The sequence below is a fragment of the Nyctereutes procyonoides genome, unplaced genomic scaffold (assembly GCF_905146905.1).
Source record: "Nyctereutes procyonoides isolate TBG_1078 unplaced genomic scaffold, NYPRO_anot_genome, whole genome shotgun sequence".
NCBI lineage: Eukaryota > Metazoa > Chordata > Mammalia > Carnivora > Canidae > Nyctereutes > Nyctereutes procyonoides.
This window is the reverse complement of record NW_026575030.1, coordinates 9,969,888-9,993,321: the sequence shown is the minus strand read 5'-3', so window position 1 is coordinate 9,993,321 and position 23,434 is coordinate 9,969,888. Positions and strand designations below refer to the sequence as shown.

The 23,434-nt window shown below is 43.8% G+C and overlaps 1 protein-coding gene across 4 annotated transcripts in view; it reads left to right on the top strand.

The window, feature by feature from the left end:
- The window catches only part of CLASP1 (cytoplasmic linker associated protein 1), a 266,188-nt gene that overhangs the window by 223,521 nt on the left and 19,233 nt on the right, over positions 1 to 23,434 (top strand). For all 4 annotated transcript variants that reach the window (XM_055315783.1, XM_055315784.1, XM_055315785.1 and 1 more), the window contains 4 exons: positions 6,882 to 7,032; positions 10,587 to 10,833; positions 12,286 to 12,476; positions 14,191 to 14,319. In XM_055315783.1, the coding sequence (XP_055171758.1) occupies positions 6,882 to 7,032; positions 10,587 to 10,833; positions 12,286 to 12,476; positions 14,191 to 14,319 (718 nt within the window). The remainder of the gene's footprint in view (positions 1 to 6,881; positions 7,033 to 10,586; positions 10,834 to 12,285; positions 12,477 to 14,190; positions 14,320 to 23,434) is intronic.

Below are 23,434 nucleotides of genomic sequence, written 5' to 3'. Positions count from 1 at the left end.
TGCTTTAGGGAATTATTTAATTGCATGGTCTCTTCATTTTTTAAAACTAATGTGCCCTCAGTCAGGGAATACCGAGCCATATGGCCTTAGCCAACAACTTGAACTCAGTAGATGTGATTTTTCTCACAACTAAAACTGTCCAGAAGTAGGAAAAATGGCCTACCATCGTTATACAACTAGAAATATTTCACCAGGAAAATTACGAAAGTTAAGAACTTTTGCATTAAATAGGAAAATGGGCTTAGGGTTACCCCATTCCTGAGGCGGCAGTAGATACATTATTATCACATGTGATTGCAGATGTTTTTCAAGAACACTACTCTTGAAGCATCTGTTTCCTGTGAGCTACCATTCTTTTGAATCATCTTAAAAAACGATGAAATCAGAAAGGGAGACAAACCATAAGAGACTCTAAATCACAAGTAACAAACTGAGGGTCGTTGGATGGAGTATGGTGGGAAGATGGGGTAACTGGGTGATGGGCATTAAGGAGGGCACCTGATATATAATGAGCCCAGGGTGTTATATGCAACTGATGAATCACTGAGTTCTATCTCTGAAATTAATAATTCACTATATGTTAATTAACTGGATTTAAATTAAAAAGTAAAAGCGAAAAAACAGTTGCAAAGGGCTTCAGAAATCACATCACATCGATTCCCTTTGAGATCACAAAGTAGACAGCAGTCCTCATCCCTCTCTGCTGTACATTCTTGGCAAACCTGTTATAGAGCAGAGTGATCCTAATTAGATGACCTCTCGCAATACAGGGTAATTTTAGGTGGATTTTACACCCACTGCATTTAGGATCACGATTTCTGTGGAAGCAAAGTGGGGATTAATTGGGAGACCCAGCCTCTCAAAAGTAGTGGAGATGGTGGTACATCTGTTTTATGCTCTCCCTGTTAGCAGAGCTCCAGCCCAGATGGTCACCAGAGTTCTCTTGTACCTCCACCCGGACTCAGTGTGGCGCTCAGAGAAGGTCTTTGGGCCCTTGTATGCCTATGCCATGCTGACCTCTCATCTCCACACTTGTTTACCTTACAAAATGAGGCCACAGCTGTCTTTGGCAGAGGTTAGCTCTTAGGACCATGATTATAGCCAGCCTCAGGCAGTGCTGCTTCTGGGAATGTGGTCTCTGATGCTATGACTCCACTTTGGGCCTCAGGTCACATTTCCTGCCAGGTCAGCTCACACCTCTCCCAGTGCCTGTGGCTCTTCTGAACTGCAGCAGCTATTAGAACTGTTGGTCCGGGCCTCTGCACACCCAGGCCACTGGGTGACATTTACAAGGTGAAAAGATATCCCTGTGTTCTCAGATGCATTTTAATTCTAGAATTAGGTGATATGAACAGAGGAGTTCAGGTGTTTTTGAGACCTGGTGCTCTGGCCCTCTAGTGGTTCTTTTACTTTTCCAGAAGGAAATTACTGGTTGCAGCCTCTGAACTCCATCTGATTGGGTCCCGGCCTCAGGGAGCACACTGTCCACTGCTTGAGTGCTCTGGTCAGAAAGGCATGTTCTCTAGTCTTCCTGCTGTAGTCCCTTGGGTCCCGTTTGAATTAAGGCCCAAAATTCCTTCTTTGGTTCTTTATAGAACAACAATTGATTGCATTATCTGAAACTGAACATATTTGTATGTAAGTGCTCATAATGTTCTTCCCAGTGTGCACACACACGCACATATACACTTTTACACTTGGAATCTCATGATCTCATGATTTAAAAAATGTAACACATGACTGAGAAGGGAAAGAAAATAAGCAGCCTTATTGCAGGCTAAATTGTAAAAAACTTTGTTCATTTTCTCTGTATGGTGAAGAATAAATTTTGCTCCAGTTAACTTTGACAGAGCTTGGTCAAGGAAAGAGGAGACTGGAAGACGCTGAGGATGTAGTGATTCCCAGTTCCCTCCCCCCCTCCCCTCCCTGTTGCCTTGTTTTGTCTCTCTCTGACTCTCATCTTCTGATCTTCTGATCACTGCAGTCGGTTGTGGGGTTGGAGTGCCGATGGCCTCTCGAAGCACCCACCTCCCTTTTCTCAGCCCAACTCCATCCCCACCGCTCCCTCCCACAAGACTCTCAGGCGCTCTTACTCTCCCAGGTAACAAACTACCTGTTAACCTTGTCTGAGGTGTCACAATATTATTGCATTTCCAGGGTCGTCTCAGGTCTTTCGGAAAGCCTTTGGCTTAGACGAATAGGAGTAGAGCCTTGGTGAGAAGTGTGAACAGATGCATGATCTCTGTTGACCTGCACGAGTGTGGCTCCTGCTGTGTCACAGGGACAGAGACCATTTCATCAACTGACCAAATTTAGCAGCACCTACCATAGTGAGCCTTTTGGCCTCACTGAGGCAGGGCTGAGCCCCCTAGAAGGTGCTGGGGCAATGCCATGAAGTCAAGGCAGGCAAGAGAGGCACAGTTTTCTTCGTTATTCTTCTCAGGAGGACAGGTCATTCCTGCTCAGAAGCAAATGAGTCCTGCTCTTTCCCAACCATACCTGTAGTGCTCAGTGCTGCTGTTGACAATGTGGACTAATTTCTTGCATAACATTACTGCAATTTGGTGAGAGTCCGAGGACACAGATCCTGAAGGGAAGCCCCGAGAAGTGTGTTCACTGCTGCATTTCATTGATGTGCCCTGACTCTAAGCCAGAGAGTAGTCAGTATTCTCTCGCTAGCCCCTGGTGGAAGGTGACAAAGTTAAGGAGTCTAGAAGAAGGGGTGGGCCTTTGTTCAGATTGAAGACAGGTGGTAAATCAGTGGGACCAAGTGGGATCTACAGATTTCTATGGATACCTCTTTGGTCCCTTAGGTGGTTATTATAAAGGTCCAAAGATCAGAGGACCCCTTCCCTAGAAGCCTGTAATTTCACCAGCAGAGCATGAGGCAGTCCAGCTGCCTCTGGGCTGTGTAAGATGAGTTTGTACTCTGATAGGATATGATAGAAACAAAACAGAAGAAGGTCTGTTACTTCTGAATGCGTCAAAGATAGCTTTTGCATGTATTTACATTCCTATTTTTGTATTCTTGACTCATTGAAGCTGTACACAATAAACAAGTCAGCTAAATGTTTTAACAACATCTTTCCTTTGAAACTCTTATAGCTCAGAAAGTAACTTCCCAAGTGTACAGAGAATCCTATAATGACTAGATGTTTCTAGATACACAAGATTAGGGCAAGGACACAGCAGCAGTGTGACAGCTGCTGTCGTCAATGTTAATAAAGCATGTCACCATACTTAAACTTTTTTTTTTTTTTAAAGGTTAGCCATGCATCAAAGTAGAAGTCGCATTTATTAACTGTGTTCCAGGACAATGACCTGTGTGCCCTAAGAGACACTAAGCTTCAGCCCAGCCATTCTTCCCATCCAGCCATCAAGACTCCCTTCCAGAGGACACCTCATTTCCAGAATTATCTTTAACGCATGCACAGTAACACAGCTAAGGCTAATAAGTACCCATAAGTTCTGTTGACAATCAGAGGGAGAGAGCATTGATAAGAGACTTTTACATTTAGAAAAACCCATCTGTTCCCTACAAATAAGAGGAAATCTTTGTCTCTTTGCTTTCTGCCAAAACTGTATTGTGTAACAAGGAATGATTATATCCTAATTCCATTCCTGGTGTGTTTTCTCTAACAAAATGACAAAGGGGAAAATCTCAGAAGGCAAACTTCCTGTCTCCAGTCTCCGTTCTTGGAGACCTGACCTCACACATCTCCCTGACCACGATATGGATCCTTTACAACAGGGCAAGTCAGATCTCTATTCTGCCTCAGTATTGGATGACATGGCCTGACCTTGGGTCCATGAATATTGACCAATTGAGCAACTCTCCCTAATCTAAAGAATTCTAAGGAAACCTTTCTGGGGTCTAATCAGAGTGTTTACAGAAGACCAGGAGCTGGCCTTTAACCTAAAGGATTATGTCTCTGAGCTAAAACAAGACAGAATGTGGGGGCAGGTAACAGTCCAGGTTGTATCTAAGCAAGCCTCTTCTGATAGGTGAAGCCACTTCATCCTTCTTGCTATGCTCCCTTACGTTCTGCTGGCCAGGAGCACGGCGTCTGTGATTCCCCAATGATGGCTTTCATGAGAATTTCCTTGTTTCCCCTACAGAATGAAGGCTCATAGGCATTGATTTGGGGGGAAAAAAACAAAAACAAATGCCAAAACATGAACTAGCAAAGAAAGTAGCATTATCTGTTTCCTGTTGGAGAAAAACAATACTGTCTCTCACCTGGAGCTCACAGTTTTAGCTTCATACCAAGGATATACTTCAGACCTCAATGAGGCTAGTGAGGCTAAAAGAAATGTCACCACAGATTGTACTTGGTCATGCATGTGTACTCCTGATTATTAATTGAAAGTAAGAAGGAGGAACAGTAACTTCTAGGATCCTTTATTACTTTGAAAAGAGGCTGTATACAGTAATGTTAAAGTCCTGTGAACTCAAGTGAAATATTTTAAGACCATTTAGGTTATGAATAATGAGATGAATTATGTGAAAGCTAATGTTATCTGAAGCGACATATGGAAAATAATATTGTGACATCCCTTAAAAAGCTGAACGTTCCGCCAGACTTCCTCTTGTCCATCTGTCATTCTTTCAGTTTTTTTTTTTCCTTTTGCATGGGCTATGCTATTATTTTTGGTTGTTGTGATTAAAAGTATCTTAAGGCATCTTTTTACATCTTGTATGCATATTTTTTGTTTGAGTCATACTCAGTTTTTATATATAAAAAATAGTGTACTGGCCAGATGTATAAATGCCTTTGTTCCCACATAAGCTGGTATTGTGGTGTTCTATAACGGAGGGGCTGGGAGTCCCTGTGCTTGCTCTTCAGTCATGCTTTCTTCACATTAACGGGATGTTGCCTCATAGACAGATAACCTTATGAACTCAACAGGAGTTGAAATCTTGAATTCTATTCAAGTTTTTTATTCCGCCTCCTGTAAGTATATACATGCAATTTCAGCTGTAAACGTGTTCATTCACATTTTTTGTGTTTGATGCCAGCACCAGTCTTTGAATTGGCATGTATTTTTGTGAACTCTCCAAGTACAATTGGAGTATGAATTTTCTTTCATTCATCAGAAAAGAAGAATGGGTTCTATCTGAGCAAGTTCTGCGATTTTAGGTAAATCCCATCTGTGAAGGTTGAGTTCAGATGCTGTGCCCCAGTAGAACCTGTCCAGTCTTAGAAAACACTTGGATCATTGCAAACTAGAGGCATTAGAGGTCTGGCTATTTCCAAGTGAGAAAATCCACTTCCTGGATTTTTAAATCCTGTCTTCCTCATCTGCCCAATCCTTTAAAAAAAAAAGAAAGAAAGAAAGAAAGAAAAAGGGAGCAGACATAGTAAATATATATGTATGCATATATGTACATATATATATATATTTTAAAAGATTTTATTTATTCATTCATGAGAGACTCGGAGAGAGAGGCAGAGACATAGGCAGAGGGAGAAGTAGGCTCCCTACAAGGAGTGCGATGTGAGATTCAATCCCAGACTCTGGGATCACACCATGAGCCAAAGGCAGATGCTCAACTGCTGAGCCACCCAGGCGTGCTGTAAATATATTTTTGTTTTTAAGTTACAGGAAACTTAACCTTTCATGAGAATGTATAGGATTGATTGTGGTGCCTGAAGGAAAGGTTCCTGCTGGCGAGTGTCTATGTTCAGTTACTTTTCTTGAAGATCACACAAGTGCTTTTCTTTAGTCTTTAATAATGTTGTCAACTGCTTACTTATATACAGGCAAGAATTCTTTGAGTATGCCCTAGCCATCCTCGGCATAGCTCAAGACTTTCTGTAAGTTCACTTAGACCGACTCATCTGATCTCTTGATATTTTCTTGAATCAAGTGACACTTAAACTAACACAGGTTTTTTGACTTGCCCTTGGTTGATTGTCACTTATTTGGCTTTCTTTTTGCTATCCTTTATCCTGTGCTTTTCTTTTATATTCTTTGTGAGGGATGGTGGTGGGTTTGGTTCCCAGGACCCATTTGAGGGCACCTTTCAGATCTCTAAAGGCTGCTTGTTGACACACTGCATTACACCCAAGGGCTCTTTGGGATTTTTGCTTTGTTTCGTGTTTTATTCTGCACATTCAACAAAAGGAACAATAGTTGACATCACTTTTCTGTAAGGGACAAATATTTCTTGCTTTCTGAAATACTTTTAGACATCCCTTTAGGAATGTGACTCATCTGTATAAGATCTGATTTTTTTATAAAACACATAAACTTAAACATCTTGAAAGAGTTGGTATTCACAGCAAGACCCTGGGTTAGATGGCACAAGAAACTGTCAGGAACCCTCCAGTAGGGTGGATCTGACTTGGAATCATTTTTTGAATGTAGGGTTTTATTTCATAAGTTTCTGATACTGATAAGCATAACCCCGTCTTGTGAGGTCATTTGCTTTGCTTCTCTGAAACTTGCTTAATACTAGCTTTAGTTTGAAATGCCCATTCCTCTTAATCTGTTTGTACATTTGAGACCAGTAACAACCAGACTTCTTGTTTCCATCTTCAAGATATGAGAGTTATTTTTCCACTTTCATTACCTCGTGCATTGTCACCAGTTGTCACCCTTTGAGTTCTTGCATTCTCGTGGTTATTGATTGCTGTTCCCCACTGGTTCTTACTGAGTGCCAATGTAATGTGTTTGGGGCCTGGTTTGACAAAGAACACATCATTGTCCAGTGGTGGCACTCTAACAAAAGATGTCTCCTTTTCATTACAAATCACCTAAAGATACCAAACTGTAATTACCCCTTACTCCATAAACTATTGGAAGTCTTTTACACCCATATCTCAAGTTTATTCATATGCTTTAATTTAAGAAATACACTGTTTTTTGATCTTTAGCATGCTGGAGTATGATACAGAGAACCTGAACTCTGAAGAAATTTATAGTTCTCTGCGTGGAGTTACAGAAGCCATTGAAAAGTTTAGTTTTCGAAGTCAAGAGGATCTGAACGAGCCAATTAAAAGAGATGGCAAGAAGGACTGTGATACTGTAAGTATCCCCAGGCTAGCAGAGAACTGTATTTCAATTAAGTGATAAATCTGAAGACTGACCATTGTGAATACTGAACTTCATTGTTACTTTTATCTGGTAGTTAGAATAGCATTATTTTAAGAGGCCCAAAGCAACTTCATAAAATTTTGAGTAACCCTCAGCTGTCTTTGTGAAAAATGTCAACTACCTCCTTCTCCCGTCTGGTTTTTGTTTACCGTGGACATATAGTTTTGCTTCTGAGATGTGATAGAAATAACAGGCCTGAGTTGGACACCCACATGGCTTTCTGGTAGTGCTCGTCTCATGCAGAGGCAGAGGGTGGTCAGGCTTCAGTACTGAAGAGACACGCTGGGCCAGTCTTGGTGCTTGAGAAGGGTCAACAGGAGAGATGGTCGCACCCTCGGAGTTACTTGAAGCAAAGGGTCCAAGGGACTTTGTCTGGACAGATGGCGGGGGGCAGCTATGAGAAAACAGAGGTGCTGTGGACATGACAGGATTTCCCTCTGGGGGGGGGCTGCAGTGGAAAGGGCGAGTGTGTTGTGCTGGTGGTGAGGTTTGGGGAAGGAGCTGCAGAGGTTGGCTCAGGAAGGGCACTCACACCCAGGGGACTTCCTGCCAGTGTCTTTGCTTTCCTATGGGGTCACCAGAGAGTCTCTGAGGGATCTGTAACCAGGGAAGTGGCATGGTCACACTTATATTTTAGAAAGATTGTTGCCCCTGTGAGATGGAGAATGAGTCTGGAGGAAGTAGGGGTAGGTAGGACATGATCTGAAATATTAGAGTCAGATATCTCTGACTAGGACTCAAGTGCTGGGGCAGTTCAGTGAGATAATATCCCAGAAGAAGAGAAAAAATGTCTATTAGTCCATTTGGAACATGATGAATTGAGTTGTGAATATGTGTGACTTGGAGGACCCATGGAATATCTGAGCATACATATTCCAGAGGTCTTTGCAGATACCAGTCTGGAGTTTAGGCTGGCCATCCGGGTAGGGGATAGAGATTTGAGAGGCGTTGACTAGTTGCTTGATGAAAACTAAAAAGTGAGTAAAATCAACCAAGTAAAAAGGGTACAGACAAAATCCAAAGAAGCATCAACGCTAAGGAGTTGGGAGAAAAGCAACAGGTTATTGTGTGGGAGACCAGGATAGTATAGTATGGTGAAAGAACTTAAGGGAGACTTTTAGGAATAGCCAAAGAGAGGGACCAGTCAGGTGTGGAGTGAAAGGGTTCCATTGGACATTGATTGTTATTTTCTATCTGCATTAAATATGATGAAGTGGAAATTGAATTGTTGAGCAGTTTCGAAACTCAGCATTTTAGCTGCTGATTACCAAAGTATTAGCAAAGAAGCTAGAGTGGATATAAAAATGCATTAAGTGTGAAAGATTTGGGAACTAGTATGTCTCTTTGGCTTGGTAAGTGACCAGGCTATTAAGACAGACATCTGTAAGGATAAATGTCAGATCCACCAGGAAGATGGTTCCCAAAAGCAGGAACTTGATATAATTGCTTTGGAGCTTATTAAATTATATTTACCATAAGTGATTTTTTTTAAAGAGATATAGAGAGCTTGGGGGTGGGAGGTAGGGGAGTGAAGGGACAGAGGCAGAGGGAGAGAGAGAAATCTTCAGCATGCTCCACACTCAGCTTGGAGCCTAAGACGGGGCTTGATCTCACAACCCTGAGATCATGACCTGAGCCAAAACCAAGAATCAGACACTTAACTGACTGAGCCTCCCAGGCTCTCCTCAGCCTAAGTCATTTTAAGTTCCATATCCTTTATCCAGTAATCTAACATTTGGCAATCTATACTAAATAACAAACTCAGCAAAAAGAAAGAAAGTTATTATTTACAGTGTAGCTTATTTCAGCATTATCTATAATGACAAAAATCAGGAACATTTTTTAAAAAACGGGAATAGTTGAGTAAATCTTATTAGGATACAAATGGAAATATTTATATGGGACCTTTATACTGCGAGGGAAGCAAAATATATGAGAGTATGTGCTCTGTGATCCCCACTCTGCAAAATCTGCATGAAGATAAGGACTGGGATAATACACAAGTTTAAAAAGTAAGATTTTGTTTTGTTTTCTTTTGGTTAAAAGTGATTAGAATTAGGATAGTTTAGCTTTATTTTTTAAATGTCTCAAGTTTTTTAAAACCTTTCTCTTTTTCTAATTTATTTCATTACAATAATATCTATTTTACTTTGAGAAGAGAGTTCCAAAGAGAAAATTTTTAAATCATCCATGAATCATCTTCCTATAGAGAGAAAAGCCTGAAGTCTTATTTTGTTCATGTCTACCCATATATTACATATCCTTTTTAGATCTTAATAGCATAAAATCTTGTTTGGCATTACTTAATACCTAATGTATCCCAGCAGTTCCACTAGATGTATGTCTAAAAGAACTGAAAGAAGGGACTTGAACAGATACCCGTAGAGGTTACCAGGGCCAGGAAGGGCGAGGAATTATTATTTAATGGGTATAAATTTTGGTTGGGGAAAATGAACAGGTTTGCCCAACATATAATATTACAAAACATCATGACTGTTTTTAATGTCACCGTCTTTGTACCTATGAATTAAATGATTAAAATGATTTACATATAATTTGCCACAATTTTAAACTGGCTTTTTTTTTTTTTGCCACAATTTTTAAAAATGCATACAAACAAGATGAAAGAGATGTGTCTTGTCAGCAGCACAAGTGAAAAACATGCCACCAGAATCACCAGTGTGGCCCAGCTGCCTGGATATGGCTCCACCATTGTTACATAGTCAATGTGGGGGGTGAGGAGAAGTGAAGGCTTTGCTTTGTTCCCAGCAGTCAGCCCATGCTTGGTTATAGTACCTCCCTGCAAAGGGAACCAGACAGACAGGCAGCACTCCTCAGGAGTGGGGAGTCAGAAACATGATACAAGGACCAAAGGACACCAGGGGGTGAATTCATTGAGGACGAGTCTCAGAATATATGAGGAAGAAAAAATTTCAGAAAATACCAACAAAGCCTAAACAAGAGTCATGGGTGTCCGGGGGAGGATGTGCCTCTCAGATATTGAGCTCCCCACTGCTAGAGATTAGTAAGCATTATTTGGCTCACCACTTTTGGGGGAATATGTAAAAGGAGCTCACAAATGGTTGAGCTGCTTTTAGATCTTGTGGTGAGAATCCGGAGAGCATCTAGCATTGGTGATGTATCAGGGCATCACTGAGAAAACCCTGCTGCTCATGAAGAAAGTGATGGGCAGCAGTGCTGGCACATGAGATTCTGGGAGAAATGTGTTCATAAAAGTCATCACCAAGTACACAGTCAGACTGTATGTGTAATTTAATGAATGAAGAGATGAAAACATAAGCATACTCGGTTCCTGTTAAGGTAGTTTATGCATTAGGTGTTTGCAGATTGAAGCCCTCGTAACTGTCCCTTTGTTGGTGGCCAGATTTCAAGTGAGAGATCTGGTTCTCCTGATGCTTCTGAAAATGTAAAGGAAGAGTTTGGTAAAAGTCCTAAAGAGGAACTGACCACGTGCTGTGCTCCAGGTGTCCCGCGATGGTGGAGTTGCCTCGCCTGCCACTGAGGGTCGGGGAGGCAGCGATGTGGTGGAAGGAGGCAGAACGGCTCTGGATAACAAGACATCCCTCCTCAACACCCAGCCTCCACGTGCCTTCCCGGGGCCGCGAGTGCGAGACTATAATCCCTATCCCTACTCCGACACCATCAACACCTATGACAAGACAGCCCTGAAGGAGGCCGTGTTTGATGATGACATGGAGCAGCTTCGAGATGGTTCGTCTTTTTTTTTTTTTTTACTTGATTCCCCTCCATCTGAAAGTACTTTCTTTGAGGCTTTCTCCTCTTGTCAGAGCAGCTTGGGGTGGACAGGGCAAACCTAAATGATTTGTTTGATCTGTTCTGGTTAGCTGCTTGTTCAGCAACTATTTTATTGAGCTCCTACCGTGTGCTGAGCCATGGAAGGAACAGTGTCTGCCCTCTGGAAGCTTACAGACCACTCACAGAGGCAGTCATGAAACAGGAGTCACACAGCTGACCTAAACTTGGAGTTGTGACACTGTGTGGTGAAGGCAGGTCAGCTGTACCCAGGAGGGAAGGCTTCCCCAGGGAGCCAGGGTCTGAGTGGAGGTCAGAAGCACAAGGGGAGTAGTAGTTAGATACTCCTTTCTGGCAGCAAAGGCACAAGACAGCCCAGCACAGGCTCAGCATTCAGGCTCCGCGTTCATAGAGGCCCCGCTATGCACTCTCCCTATGGGAACTATGGGAATGTGATCCTGTAGCACCACTGAGAGCCTCCTTTCTCACACCAGCATTTTCACCAGATCTTCCTGGAGCTGCTTTAGGCTGACTTCTGTCCTGAGGTTCAGAGACAGGGGATCTAGCATATACTGAGCTCCTGTATTTCCATCTGCTTGCTGCCCAACTCCGTGTTTTACATATAGATCTAATGGGATAGAGGGAATTCTTCCCATTTCACAGGTTAAGAAACTAAGGGTTCAGAAAGCTTAAATGACTTACCCAAATATAACATACTTGATATGGAACAGAATTAGTCTGCTGTCTTATTTTGTTTTCTGACACTTGTGTTAAGACCAGTGTCCATTGTTGAGTAACAAGTGAGTAAAGTGCATTGGTAAGATGGTATTTTTATCAGGAACTTAATTCTTTCCTTTTCACCTGATTGTCACGTTCATTTAATAGCCATTTTTTAAAAAGTTATATATATGCACTTTGTTCCCAAGCCTTTTGTTTTATTTTTCAATTCTGAATGGAGGATTAAATCAGAACCCTAAATTAGAACTCTCGAGAGTTAGCATTCACTGTGTGCCATGAAGTGTTATAGCTTGCTGGGGACAAGGAGGCAAATGAGACACAGTCCCTGGCCTCAGAAGACACATGTCCTGACAAGGCCCAGGGAAGGACTTTTAGATGATTCCTTCTGTTTTTCTGAAATAAGAGGGGGGCAAAAGATGGAAAGGAAGGGTAAAAATGTTGGTATTGGTACTTGATACCTGTTCTCACATCTCTTTCTATATTTGGTGAGGTGGTGTAAAGAGGGTGTAAAGAGTGAAGTGGTACCAAGCAGAGTGGAGAGCATGGCAGCAGTGATGGAGGAGAGGCTGCCTCCGGAGAGCAGGGAGCGATGGAGGGGAGTTGGGCATCACCAAGGCCAGGTGTTTCCTGGGGACATGTCTGGTGACGGGACTTGTTTTGCTCTCTCTTCAGTGCCCATTGACCATTCTGACTTGGTGGCCGACCTCCTGAAAGAGCTGTCCAACCACAACGAGCGGGTAGAGGAACGGAAAGGCGCCCTGCTGGAGCTGCTCAAGATCACCCGGGAAGACAGCCTGGGCGTCTGGGAGGAACATTTCAAGACCATTCTGCTCCTGCTGCTGGAGACGCTCGGGGATAAAGATGTGAGGCCCGGCCCCTTCCTCATCTTGACATTCCCCCTTCCCATGGGACAGGTTATTGAGTCCTGCTATCCTTGTGTTTGGCTTCGACTTTATCTTCTGTATTGTGCCTACTGTTGACATCAAAACATTTGTCAGAGAGAGGCCCCATTCCCGGCTTACTATATGCAAGTGTTTTCTGTAACCAGATAGGACCTGGGAGAAAACCTGTTCTTGCTTTAGGTTACTTTGTTGAACCCAAATTTCTTGCAACTTTGTTAGCATGGAGTGGTTTTTCACAGTGAGCTTTTTTTCTGTTTCATGTGTGACTAAGAAAGAGGGAAGTTCATTTTTTAAAAGACCCTATTGGATGCTGCGTCCATGAAATTCTGTGTAGATTCAGCCCTGCATATATGAGCAGTGCCAGTCATCGTCATTGGTCAAGCAACGAGTGTTAGATATCTTCTATTATTTTCAAAATAAAAAACTCTCTTTGCACCGTGACATTTAAACGTGGCCCGTGAGGCATTTGTGCCGTGCCTGGTCTGTAATCCACACATGGCACTGTGCAAGATGACTCTGAAAGGAGGACTAACCTGGTCAGAGCCCTGCCTTCTCCCATCTGAGTGCTCATCGCTTATACAGAGACAGCAACATATGTTGGGAATTGTCTATATTCAACTCTAGATGTAAAAGTCTATCTCTGCCCCGGGCTTTGTGTCAGCTGGCAGAGGTAGCAATGAAACCAGCGTGGTGAAGAGTTCAGGGGCAGGACCAGGTGGATTTGGAGGAATCTCAACACAGCCCACGGTAAAGATCATCTTGGGGTCACGTTGATGGAAGACAGGTGCTGGAGGGTTGGGGAGTGTCATGATGACTGATTTCTTTCTGATGCTTCGGGTTAATGGTTTGGTGTAGGGGTGAGTACACAAGAAGTACAGTGACAAAAAAGCTGAATTAACTTCCCTTACAACAAAGTATTGGCTGCCGAAGCATATCTGCTTGGTCAGGCTTTGTTGGGTGATAAAGTGATGTCGTGTAGAGGGCAGGTAGATGGTGTGTTAGTGTGTGAACTGTACAGATGAGTGACGAAGAAGCAGGATGTACTTTTTGGCTCTGTTTGGTGTAAACCTCATTTTCTTTTATTGAGATTAGGAGTCTGTTTGCAGTGGCTTTCCTCCAAATGGTGAGTCTCGGGCCTCAGACAGCTCAAGGCGTGTACACATTCCCTTCCCTTGGTATCTCAGCACACAGAAGGTCAAGAGTAAGGACAGGTCTGCAGTGCTCTCTCTGTCCGCAGTCTTAAAGGTCTTAAAGGTCGTATGGATGAAATGGTTACATACTTTTTGCCTGTTCTTTTTGTAACTTTTACAAAAGGGTAATTTGCATATCTAAGCCTCAGGAAATCTGGACATTCCCCAGGAGATTGATAATGAACTTAGATGCATCATCTTCATTTGGTCTCATTTGGTCCTCACTTGGCTCAGTCCAGAAACCTTCATCAGGTCCCTCTCAGGTGCTGGGTCCTGGGAATGTCGGCATCAGCACAGCGCCTGCCTCATGGAGGTATCCACCTCAGCCTGTGCCTTGTAAACAATGTGATCTGTGTTGAGGTGCCAGCAAAGTGCCAGGGAAGCTCGGGGCTGGGTGCTTGGCCCTGCCGGATGCTGCCAGCTAGTAAGTTCAGTGAAGCACTGGGTGTTGCTTGCTAATGTCTTCCTTTCCTCTTACACTCCAGCATTCCATCCGAGCACTAGCACTGAGAGTTTTACGGGAAATTCTGAGAAACCAGCCAGCAAGATTTAAAAACTACGCCGAGCTGACCATTATGAAGACTCTGGAAGCCCATAAAGATTCCCATAAGGAGGTGAGCCAGGCCTCTGGCCTAGGAATACTGAGCAGATGGGTCTGGGGGTGCAGTGAAGATGTGGGAAGAGAGGAGTGTGGATCACTGTGCAGCCTAAGACAGGGAGTCGCTCCCTTTGAGCTTGGCCCAGACCATGCTACAGGGCAAAGAGCCCACTGCTAGCATGGGGGCTGACCCAAGGTGTGGTTGCAGGCATGGTGCCTCTTGGTAGGTTCCCAACTCCCTTTCTACATGTACAGAAACTCACCTGTTCCACTGCCCTGTCCCTGAGAGATTTCCCAAATCAGTGGTTCCTCTTGCATGGTCAAAAGGAGGGCTGTAGATGTCTGCCATTTACTGGTGGCATTTGGCACCCACCAGACTGGTGTTGGGAGATCGCAGTGGGCTTGGGAGACACAAATGTGCAAGTGCCAGGAGCAGCTCTTCCTTGTTCTACAACTTCGACAGATTCTTTCAGCTTCTGTGCCTTAGTGGGCTTGTGTATAAGATAGAAGTTGGTACTGTCATAGTTTCTTGTGAGAATTAAATGAGACAGCCAGGGACGCCTGGGTAGCTCAGTTAGTTATGCATCTGACTCTGGGTTCCGGCTCAGGTCATGATCTCAGGGTCCTGGGATCCAGCACCATGTGGGGCTCCACGCTCAGTGTGGACTCTGCTTGAGATTCTCTCCCTCTCCCTCTCCCCCTCTCACTCATGTTCTTCTCTTTCTCTCAAAGTAAGTAAATAAATCACAAATAAGTCAAACAGCCAGGGAGGGTTCCTGGGCTGTGTGTAATGACAGGTGCTACACCACATTGGTCTTCCTCCCTTTCCTCCCCTCTCATTGTGCCTGTGAGATCCGGAAAAATGCTAGCAAACTGTCCTGGCACCTCAGATGCCTCCTGGAGAGCCAGAAGGACGTGTTTCTATGCCCCACATGTGTACGACTGGCCTTGAAGGGATATGCAACAAATCCTCATCCACTCGCTTACTGAATTGTCTGGCCCCTATGGCCCACCAGTCCCTTGGTGTCTAGAAACCTATGGAGAATAGTGGATGGAGCTTTCCTAAGTATAACACCCTTCGGAAAAGAAGGCACCGTGGAAGATAGGACTGTGTACTTAGAACTTCAGAAAACTTGAGTGGATTTGACCCCAAAGTGAGACATAACCACTTGTTCAGTTCATCCTCAGCTCCCACGTGACTCTCATAAACACACTCATGGATTAAGGGAATTGCAGTGAGAACAGTTCTTACAGGTCTACAAAAAGAATCTGGACCCTAAAATCATGGTTTTTCTCTGTTTAGTGGTTACATGGCTGCCAAACAATGACAGATTTGATCCGGAAATTCACCCCACAGTTGCATACATAACAAGAGTCGGGGTCTCATGCTCTGTCTAGGCATCTCCGCCTGATAGTCCTAGCATGGCACAATTTCATAAGTGATAGGTTTGTTTTCAGACTGATAGTGTATGCTTCCAAATTCTGGCTTAGTTGTGTGATAGTGAAAATCACTCATGTTTGAACAGATCACTTTCCCTTTACAATAACTCATTTTAAAAATGTAAGGACCAGGGGATCCCTGGGTGGCGCAGCGGTTTGGTGCCTGCCTTTGGCCCAGGGCGCGATCCTGGAGACCCGGGATCGGGCTCCCGGTGCATGGAGCCTGCTTCTCCCTCTGCCTGTGTCTCTGCCTCTCTCTCTCTCTCTCTCTCTCTCTCTCTCTCTCTCTCTGTGTGACTATCATAAATAAAAAAAAAATTAAAAAAAAAAAAACTATTGAGTTTTAAAAAAAAAAATGTAAGGACCAGTTGAGCTAATATAGCCAACACTATTACTTCTGAGCAAGGAAAGAGGGTCCCCCAAATGCCACGGTTTGTCAGGTGATGCACAGCAGTCATTGGCAGTCATGTGAAGCAGGTCATGTGTCTCTTTTAAGGGGCCTGACCTGGCCTGACCTGTGCTGGCTTTTTTTTTTTTTTTTTTTTTAACCATAATAGCTTCTCCTTAATGAGAATATATGATCAAAAAATGAAGTAAGGGGTGCCTGGGTAGCTCAGTCAGTTATGCATCCGACTCTTGGTTTCAGTTCAGGTCATGATCTCAGGGTCATGAGATCGAGCCCCTCATTGGGCTCCATGTTGAGCATGGAGTCTGCTGGAGAGGCTCCTCTTCTCTCTGCCTCTCCCATTCTCATGCTCGCACTCTCTCTCTCTCAAATAAGTAAATAAATAAATCTATCTTAAAAAGAAGTAACGTTGATTTTTTTTTTTTTTTTTTTGCAAATATCTGGTATCAGTTATTTCCTCAGTAGAGGATAGAGGTAGAATGTGGCATCAAGGTAAAACCCTTGACTAAGTGTGTGGCACTTAGTACCCATCCCCTTGGAAGATGCCTGTGCTTAAAGTCAGCATCCTGATCTGAAACTTTGACACTCTGACCCTAAGAAGTACAAGTGAGCAGAATTAAATCATCTGTCTGCTTTTAGCCGTTTTCTTGAGGGATCTCGTTTTAGGGTTTTTTTCCTTCCTGTAAAATGAGAAATTTCAGAGAGAAAGTTCTTATGTGTGAAGTCCTTTCAGTTGCCTAAGGGACGTGCCTGTTGCTTAAAGTAAACGTAGCAGTGTTCACTTGTCGTGGAATTGGAGTAACCCGGGTCTCCACGCTGCTGTCACTGATTGCCTGATAAAGCAGGTAGGGAAAACACTGTGTTCCAAATAAAGGAGTGCCTGTGCTGGCAGGCCTCCCCTGCTTTGCGTACCTTCACGCTCACCTTGACTTGGTGCCCTTGGCGTTCTCCTTGTGAAGCCTCATTCTGTCCCTTGGCCAGAAGCTCCCGGTGACCAGTACTGGTCCTACAGAGGCGGAGTCTGCCCTCCCAGCTAATTAGTATTTCCCAAGTATGTTCATTCTTTGGAGCGCTCCTGGAACTTCCATCTCAGAGGAAGCTAGTGGGTTTTGTATTCACAGACAGAACCCAGGTTTTCGCAGGACATGAAGGACATGAGACTCAGCAGGCTGACACAAACCACTCTGAGACCTCAGCACCAGATGACCTCCCGCGCCCGCATTGGTGGCGGCCATGCCACGAGGCACCTTACAATGGTTCCGGGACTGCAGCAGTGAGAAAAGTTCTTAAGGAAGATGAGCAGGGCAGGGCTAACGATAAGATGGCTTGTATTCCCATCCTTTGAGCAAAAGTCTGGTTTCTCAGGATCTTTTAAGAGGAACAGACCATGCAAAACATTTCTGTTACATGTTGAAAATATACCGTGCTAGGCCTCACTCAGACCTCACCCATCTTCAGCTGTGCAGACCCAGTAAAGAACCATGGGGGCTTTAGACACCACTTTAGAGTTTCTATTTAGGAAGTTGGCGTGAGTCAGCTTAGACACGTTTTCCTGTTCCTTACTTGAATAAGTACATCTCCTTCATTATCTCCTTGTTTTTTATCTTTTTAGTAAATAAATTTTGCTACTGAGTTTCAGTGACTCATTAACAAAGTCACTGGTTTTTCAGTAGGGTTAGCTCATGGCAAACATCTTAAAGTGCTCAGTATTGGTAGGGACTTTTCAGAAATCTGAAGCTCATTTTCTGTTTTGAAAGAAAACTTCAAAAAAAAAAACTTCATTGATTTTAACTCTTTTCATCTTAGAATTTGCAGTCTATTCAGGCTGGTGCTGAATATCTCCTTCATCGATGAAGAGGGATTTGATAAGAGAATTGATGGTATGAATCGCTTCTGGGGTCAGCATGGGGTGTGACTCCTGAGGCAGGAAACCTGGTGTTTAGACCAGCTTGTGTCCTGTCTAGCTGCGTTGTTGGGTCTCATCACCTGTATATGACCCTGTAAAACATGACTGTCATAAGACCCAAAGGCATGACGGTTTGGAAAGTGTCGGATGCCGCATGAGTATCACCACATGAAACTGGTTTTAGACATCCTTATCTTCTTCTGAAGCACCTCTTTCTGGGTAAACAATTGGCACACTAATTATGAATCATTTTATACACATGTGATGTAAGAACAGCTATTGTTCCCAGGAATTATGTCTTACATAGAGTCCCAGATTTGAAAGTGCTTGGTAAATATTTATTTAAACTGGAAAGAAGCACCAACTCTACATCTTGAAGATATTCTCTAATTGAAACTTTTTGATCTCTAGGCTTAGTTTTTCTTGAACTTGTCCACATTAGTGAATATTGGGCTATATTTATCAATTAAAGAAGAAAATATTAGCATCACAATATGTCCTGCACTGGGTCACCAAACATTTCCTGCCATGCACAAAGACTTGGGTGTGCCGGGCATCACAGCCCAGCCTCGGGTGTTTTGATTTCCTTGGGGAAGTTGGATTATTAGATAAAATATAAAACAATGTTTTGTCTTTTAGGGTTCTCTTTTTAAATCATTTCTAGTTAATTGTATGTTTTAGGATTTCAAGGAATTTTTAAAATAAAACATTTGAGGAACTAGAGTTCTTGCTTCCGCTTTACCCTGCTGGTGTGGTGGGTCTCATGTAGTCCTTTTGACAGATATGGCTAGAGAAGAGCAGTAGTGTGTCAGAGGGAAGACATTTTATTTTAGCGAGCTGATAATTCTCTTTCAGATTCTACCAATTAAAGTCACTATCTGACCACGACTTAACCAGATCCTCTACACTCTGGAATGGTCCTTAGAAGCCTCTCTGGGGGCAGCAGCCGTGTATCAGTTGGCTCTGCAGAACAATGCATTATGTGGACCTGGAGAAATTACTTCACCTCTCCAGACCTTGGTTTCTCTTATCTGTTAGCGCAGGGCGTGGATTAGATGATTATCTGGGTCTCATCCAGCCTCAAAGTACTAAAAGTTGCTATTGAGTAACAAATCTTAACCCTTCTAGGTTCTAAATATGCACCTTTTCCCTGACTCAGTCTCAGGATGTGGCTAGAAACCCTATTTCCTTTGCAAGTTTTTGCTTTTTAACGGAAAGGCAAAACCAGAAACCTATATAATCATGGAAAGGTTAATAGTTGCCAAGCCAACAGTCTGACACTAATAGCACAAACTCTGGTAAATGTTTTATTATTGGAGGCAGGAGGTGGGGGGCAGGGGGCAGGGCTCCAGTCTTCAAGGAGCTCATGGTTTAGTTGAGGTTAAAGCAAACATGGTTCAGAGTGAGAAGCCCTAGGAGTTTGAAGTGGGCTGAAAGAGTCCAGGAAAACTGCCTGAGGTAGTTAGAACCCGAGATGGCTGCAAGGAGTAGTTAGGGAGAGGATTCTAACAGTGAGCTGGGCAGCACAGCCAGGAGGAAGGAGCATGGGCTTCAAAGACATGCCTGGGTTGACTCCCTGAGACCCAGACTGCCGTCGTGTTCTGAACGTCAAGCAGAGATACTGTGTTCTACCTCGAAGGGTTGTTGTGAGGTGCCAAGCAGAGGGTCTGGTTCTGAATGGCAGCGCCAGCTGCCGTTGCCGTGTTATTCAGGGTGAGGGAGCAGCTGCTCCCCTCTGGTGGACTGGCCCTCCTAGGAGCCGGATGTGACTCCTGCCCTTTAGCTCCTGTAGCTTCAGGAAAGTCCGCCTACTCAGAAACAGGCAAGAGGGCCATTGTTCAACATCAGAGTGTTGAGTTGAGACTTTGAAGTCCTGGGTTCTCATCCTCCTTCTGCCTTTTACTGGGTACGTGACTGTGGGCAAGCCCCAGGTGCGTTTAGGTCTCTAGAACACACGTACACTGGGTCAACCAGGGTAGCAGGGATGCATGCTGCCCTGCAGGGCTCATTGCTAAAAACTGAAGGGACTATCCTTTCTCTCTTTCCACTGAAGAAAGTAGGCAGATGCTGACAGAATTGTTGGCAAGCTTTTTACATTATACACAAAGTAGATACAACTGTACTTTCCTAAATACGTCTAAGAAGGCTATTTAAATTTGAATGAGTGGGACTCCTGGGTGACTCGGTAGTTGAGCATCTACCTTTGGCTCAGGGGGTGATCCCAGAGACCCGAGATTGAGTCCCACGTTGGGCCCCCTGCATGGAGCCTGCTTCTCCCTCTTCCTGCGTCTCTGCCTCTATGTGTGTATCTCATGAATAAATAAATAAAATCTTTTTTAAAATAAAATAAATTTGGGTGAGCAAACAACCCAATGGGAAGCACAGCTTTAGTTTTGGGGCTGCTGCATGACCAAATCTATCCAGGTCTACGCTAGAGTAGCTGTCACTTGTCCCCTTCAGGCAGGAAAACACCATGAGATTTGAGAGATGGACATTGGAGATGCAGTGGAGGAGGCTTCTGTGTGCTGCCCAGCTTCCCATCTGAGATTTAGGTGGTCTCTTTCATCCCTCCTGAGAGACTGGCCAGTCCTGTATCTGTGGTACCCTCCTAGGCTCTCAACCCTTCTGACTCCTCAGCACTTTCTCCTCTTGGTCCTAATTCTGCCCCTTGGGGTAGGACAGGAGTCTCCCCCTTAACTGCCTTAATGCATTTGAGAGAGTGTGTGTTGCTCTGAGTCTGCTTTCCAGGCAGGGACCTGATGGTACTCTTGCTAGACATCATTTCATTCAGACTTGGCCTCCTGAAATTTTTCGTGTGTGTTTTTTTTTTCAAGGGACAGCACGTGTCAAGTAGGGGTGGAAAATAAGACTATATATAACCCAAGATAAGAAAATTCTTGATTTACATTCTTCCCCTAATGTTTCTGATGAGGGAACCTGAGGCTTGGAAGGTAGAAGAAATTTCTCCCCAGACTGTCTCACTAGCTGATGATAGAACCAGGTCCAAAACTCAGGCCTATGGATGTTGAACCTGGAGCTTTTTTTTCTTTCCTCCCTCTGTTATGGTACTGAGCCTAGCTAAGTGAGGACTCACAGGCAGGTCCCGGCCCATGCTGGCACTCTACCGTAACCCTGGCATTTATATAGCAGTGCCAATCCCTCACCTGTGGCCGACTCCCACCAGGATCCTGGTGGATCCCAAAACTGTGCGGATCCCATTTGTAAAAGGTCTTTCCAGCTTTTCCCCAGAAGGTGGCATCATGCTTTTTCTTAGCTTCCACAGGATTACAGCACGAAACTATGTATGCCCCACCCGGAAGACTTCTTTGATTGTCATTGTTTAGGAACATTTGCTTGTTGTTTTTTCTTTTTTTTTTTTTTAATGCATTAAAAAATTTCTTTTTTAATTGAACCAGTTTTTATGGCATGTCTGTGACAGAGCCAAATCAAACGTTGCGAACTTAAAACACACAATCCAAATTTTTGACAGGTTCTGTGCTCTAGAAGAAACCTTATCTTTAAGCAAACATTTATTAATATTCTGAGTAATGATCTCATTTTTTTTAAAAGTTAGTTGAGGAGATTATGCTTTTTCTAGCTAGCTACTATTATTTCATTAACTTTGAAAAGAAAGAATCCTTATGTTCCTAACCAGACTGTAGCAAAATCAGACTTGGAACAGTTTTGATCACTTCAAGGTGGATTATAACCTGCTTGATGCTGCTTTGTCATAAATATGCCCCATCCCCCTTTTTAAAATCCTTACCACTTCTGGCCACCTTGTCTACTAAACAGTATTGTTCTCCTTTTTTTTTTCTTTCTGGTGCCCATGTTTACTTTTGCTGTCTGTTTGCTTACATTTATAATCTTTGCTTCTTATGTTACATAGAACACAGAGGCAAAACCTAAAGTTCACCATGATTGAGGCAGCTTGCCAAAAATGATATCTGTCCTGGGAAACTTTCTGTAACCTCAGGAAGAGAGAAGGCCTCAAACCTACCATCTTGAAGTACACCTTCTGGATTTTTATTTTCAGATATTTTTTTGTAAACCTTTTTATATTAGGTACATTCGATTAAATGCTTCATGTGGGTGACATGGGGAATTGGTGGAGTTTTATAAGAGGAAGTTCGCCTTGGGTTTGGGTTTCAGCCCAGCAGATGTGAAAGTCTGGGCCTAGCATCTGACTGTAGGTAGCTCCCTTTCAGCTGAATGACTAGAGAGCACGGAGAGGCAGGAGGGGAGGAGAAGGACACCTTAACGATGAGATGGAGTTCTCACCGGGAAGGTTGGGGGGTGGGGGGCATATTGAGTTGGTCCCACCAGGACTGTTAAGTGGCACTGTGACCCTTGAATCCCAGGCTGTTTCCAAGCCTGTCTTTGCACCCACTGAGCTGCTGCCCGGCTCCCAGCAGGATCTTCAGCATGGATTCCTGTGCATCAGTGTTTTTTGCCTTGGCTCTCTCTGTGTAGTCACCCAGCGTTTCCTGACCCTGCTATTTTTTCCCCACGTTTGAAAATTAAGATACAAGTTTCCTCACTCAGTACCACACTTCCTGAGCAGTATGTTAGGGTACTTACAAACAGTGGTTTCACACAGCAGAAGGGCATGGGTTTCAGAGCATGGTCTCCCTGTGAGAACAGCTTAGAAAAGAGATGGACACCCTCCCCCTCCCCCCCGCTGCTTCCACTGTCTGCTTAGCAGTGCAGAACTCAGCCACGTGCCTAGTACACCATGGACATAGAGCAACCAGAGGGATGTGCGTGTGCTGAGGAGGAAGAGAAGCACTTTATCTTTTTTTTTTTTTTAATTTTTATTTATTTATGATAGTCACAGAGAGAGAGAGAGAGAGAGAGAGGCAGAGACATAGGCAAAGGGAGAAGCAGGCTCCATGCACCGGGAACCCGATATGGGATTCGATCCCGGGTCTCCAGGATCGCGCCCTGAGCCAAAGGCAGGCGCCAAACCGCTGTGCCACCCAGGGATCCCGAGAAGCACTTTATCTTAAGGTAATTCGTGGCATGGTGGAAGTCTTCTGAGAAATACACTGCCCCCTCTTCAAACAGTTGATTACTAGAAAAAGTGAACCTGAACCAGAGTCTCTTTTCCAAAGGACAGAGCTGTTGCCTTTCAGGCGTGACACCTGGAATGGAACCCTCTAGGCCTTCCACAGTTGATTTTGCCCAAGGCTCAAGTTGGTCATTTATAGATATCTTGCTTCCTCCTCGTTTCGGTTGGAACATGTAAATGCAAATCAGTGAGGCATGCCCCAGAGGTGACTTTGCCAGTCATGAGCATTTTTAAAAATACATACACTGTGGGGGAATTCGTTTGACAAACATTCACTGAGCACCTCGTGTGTATTGGACATGACACTG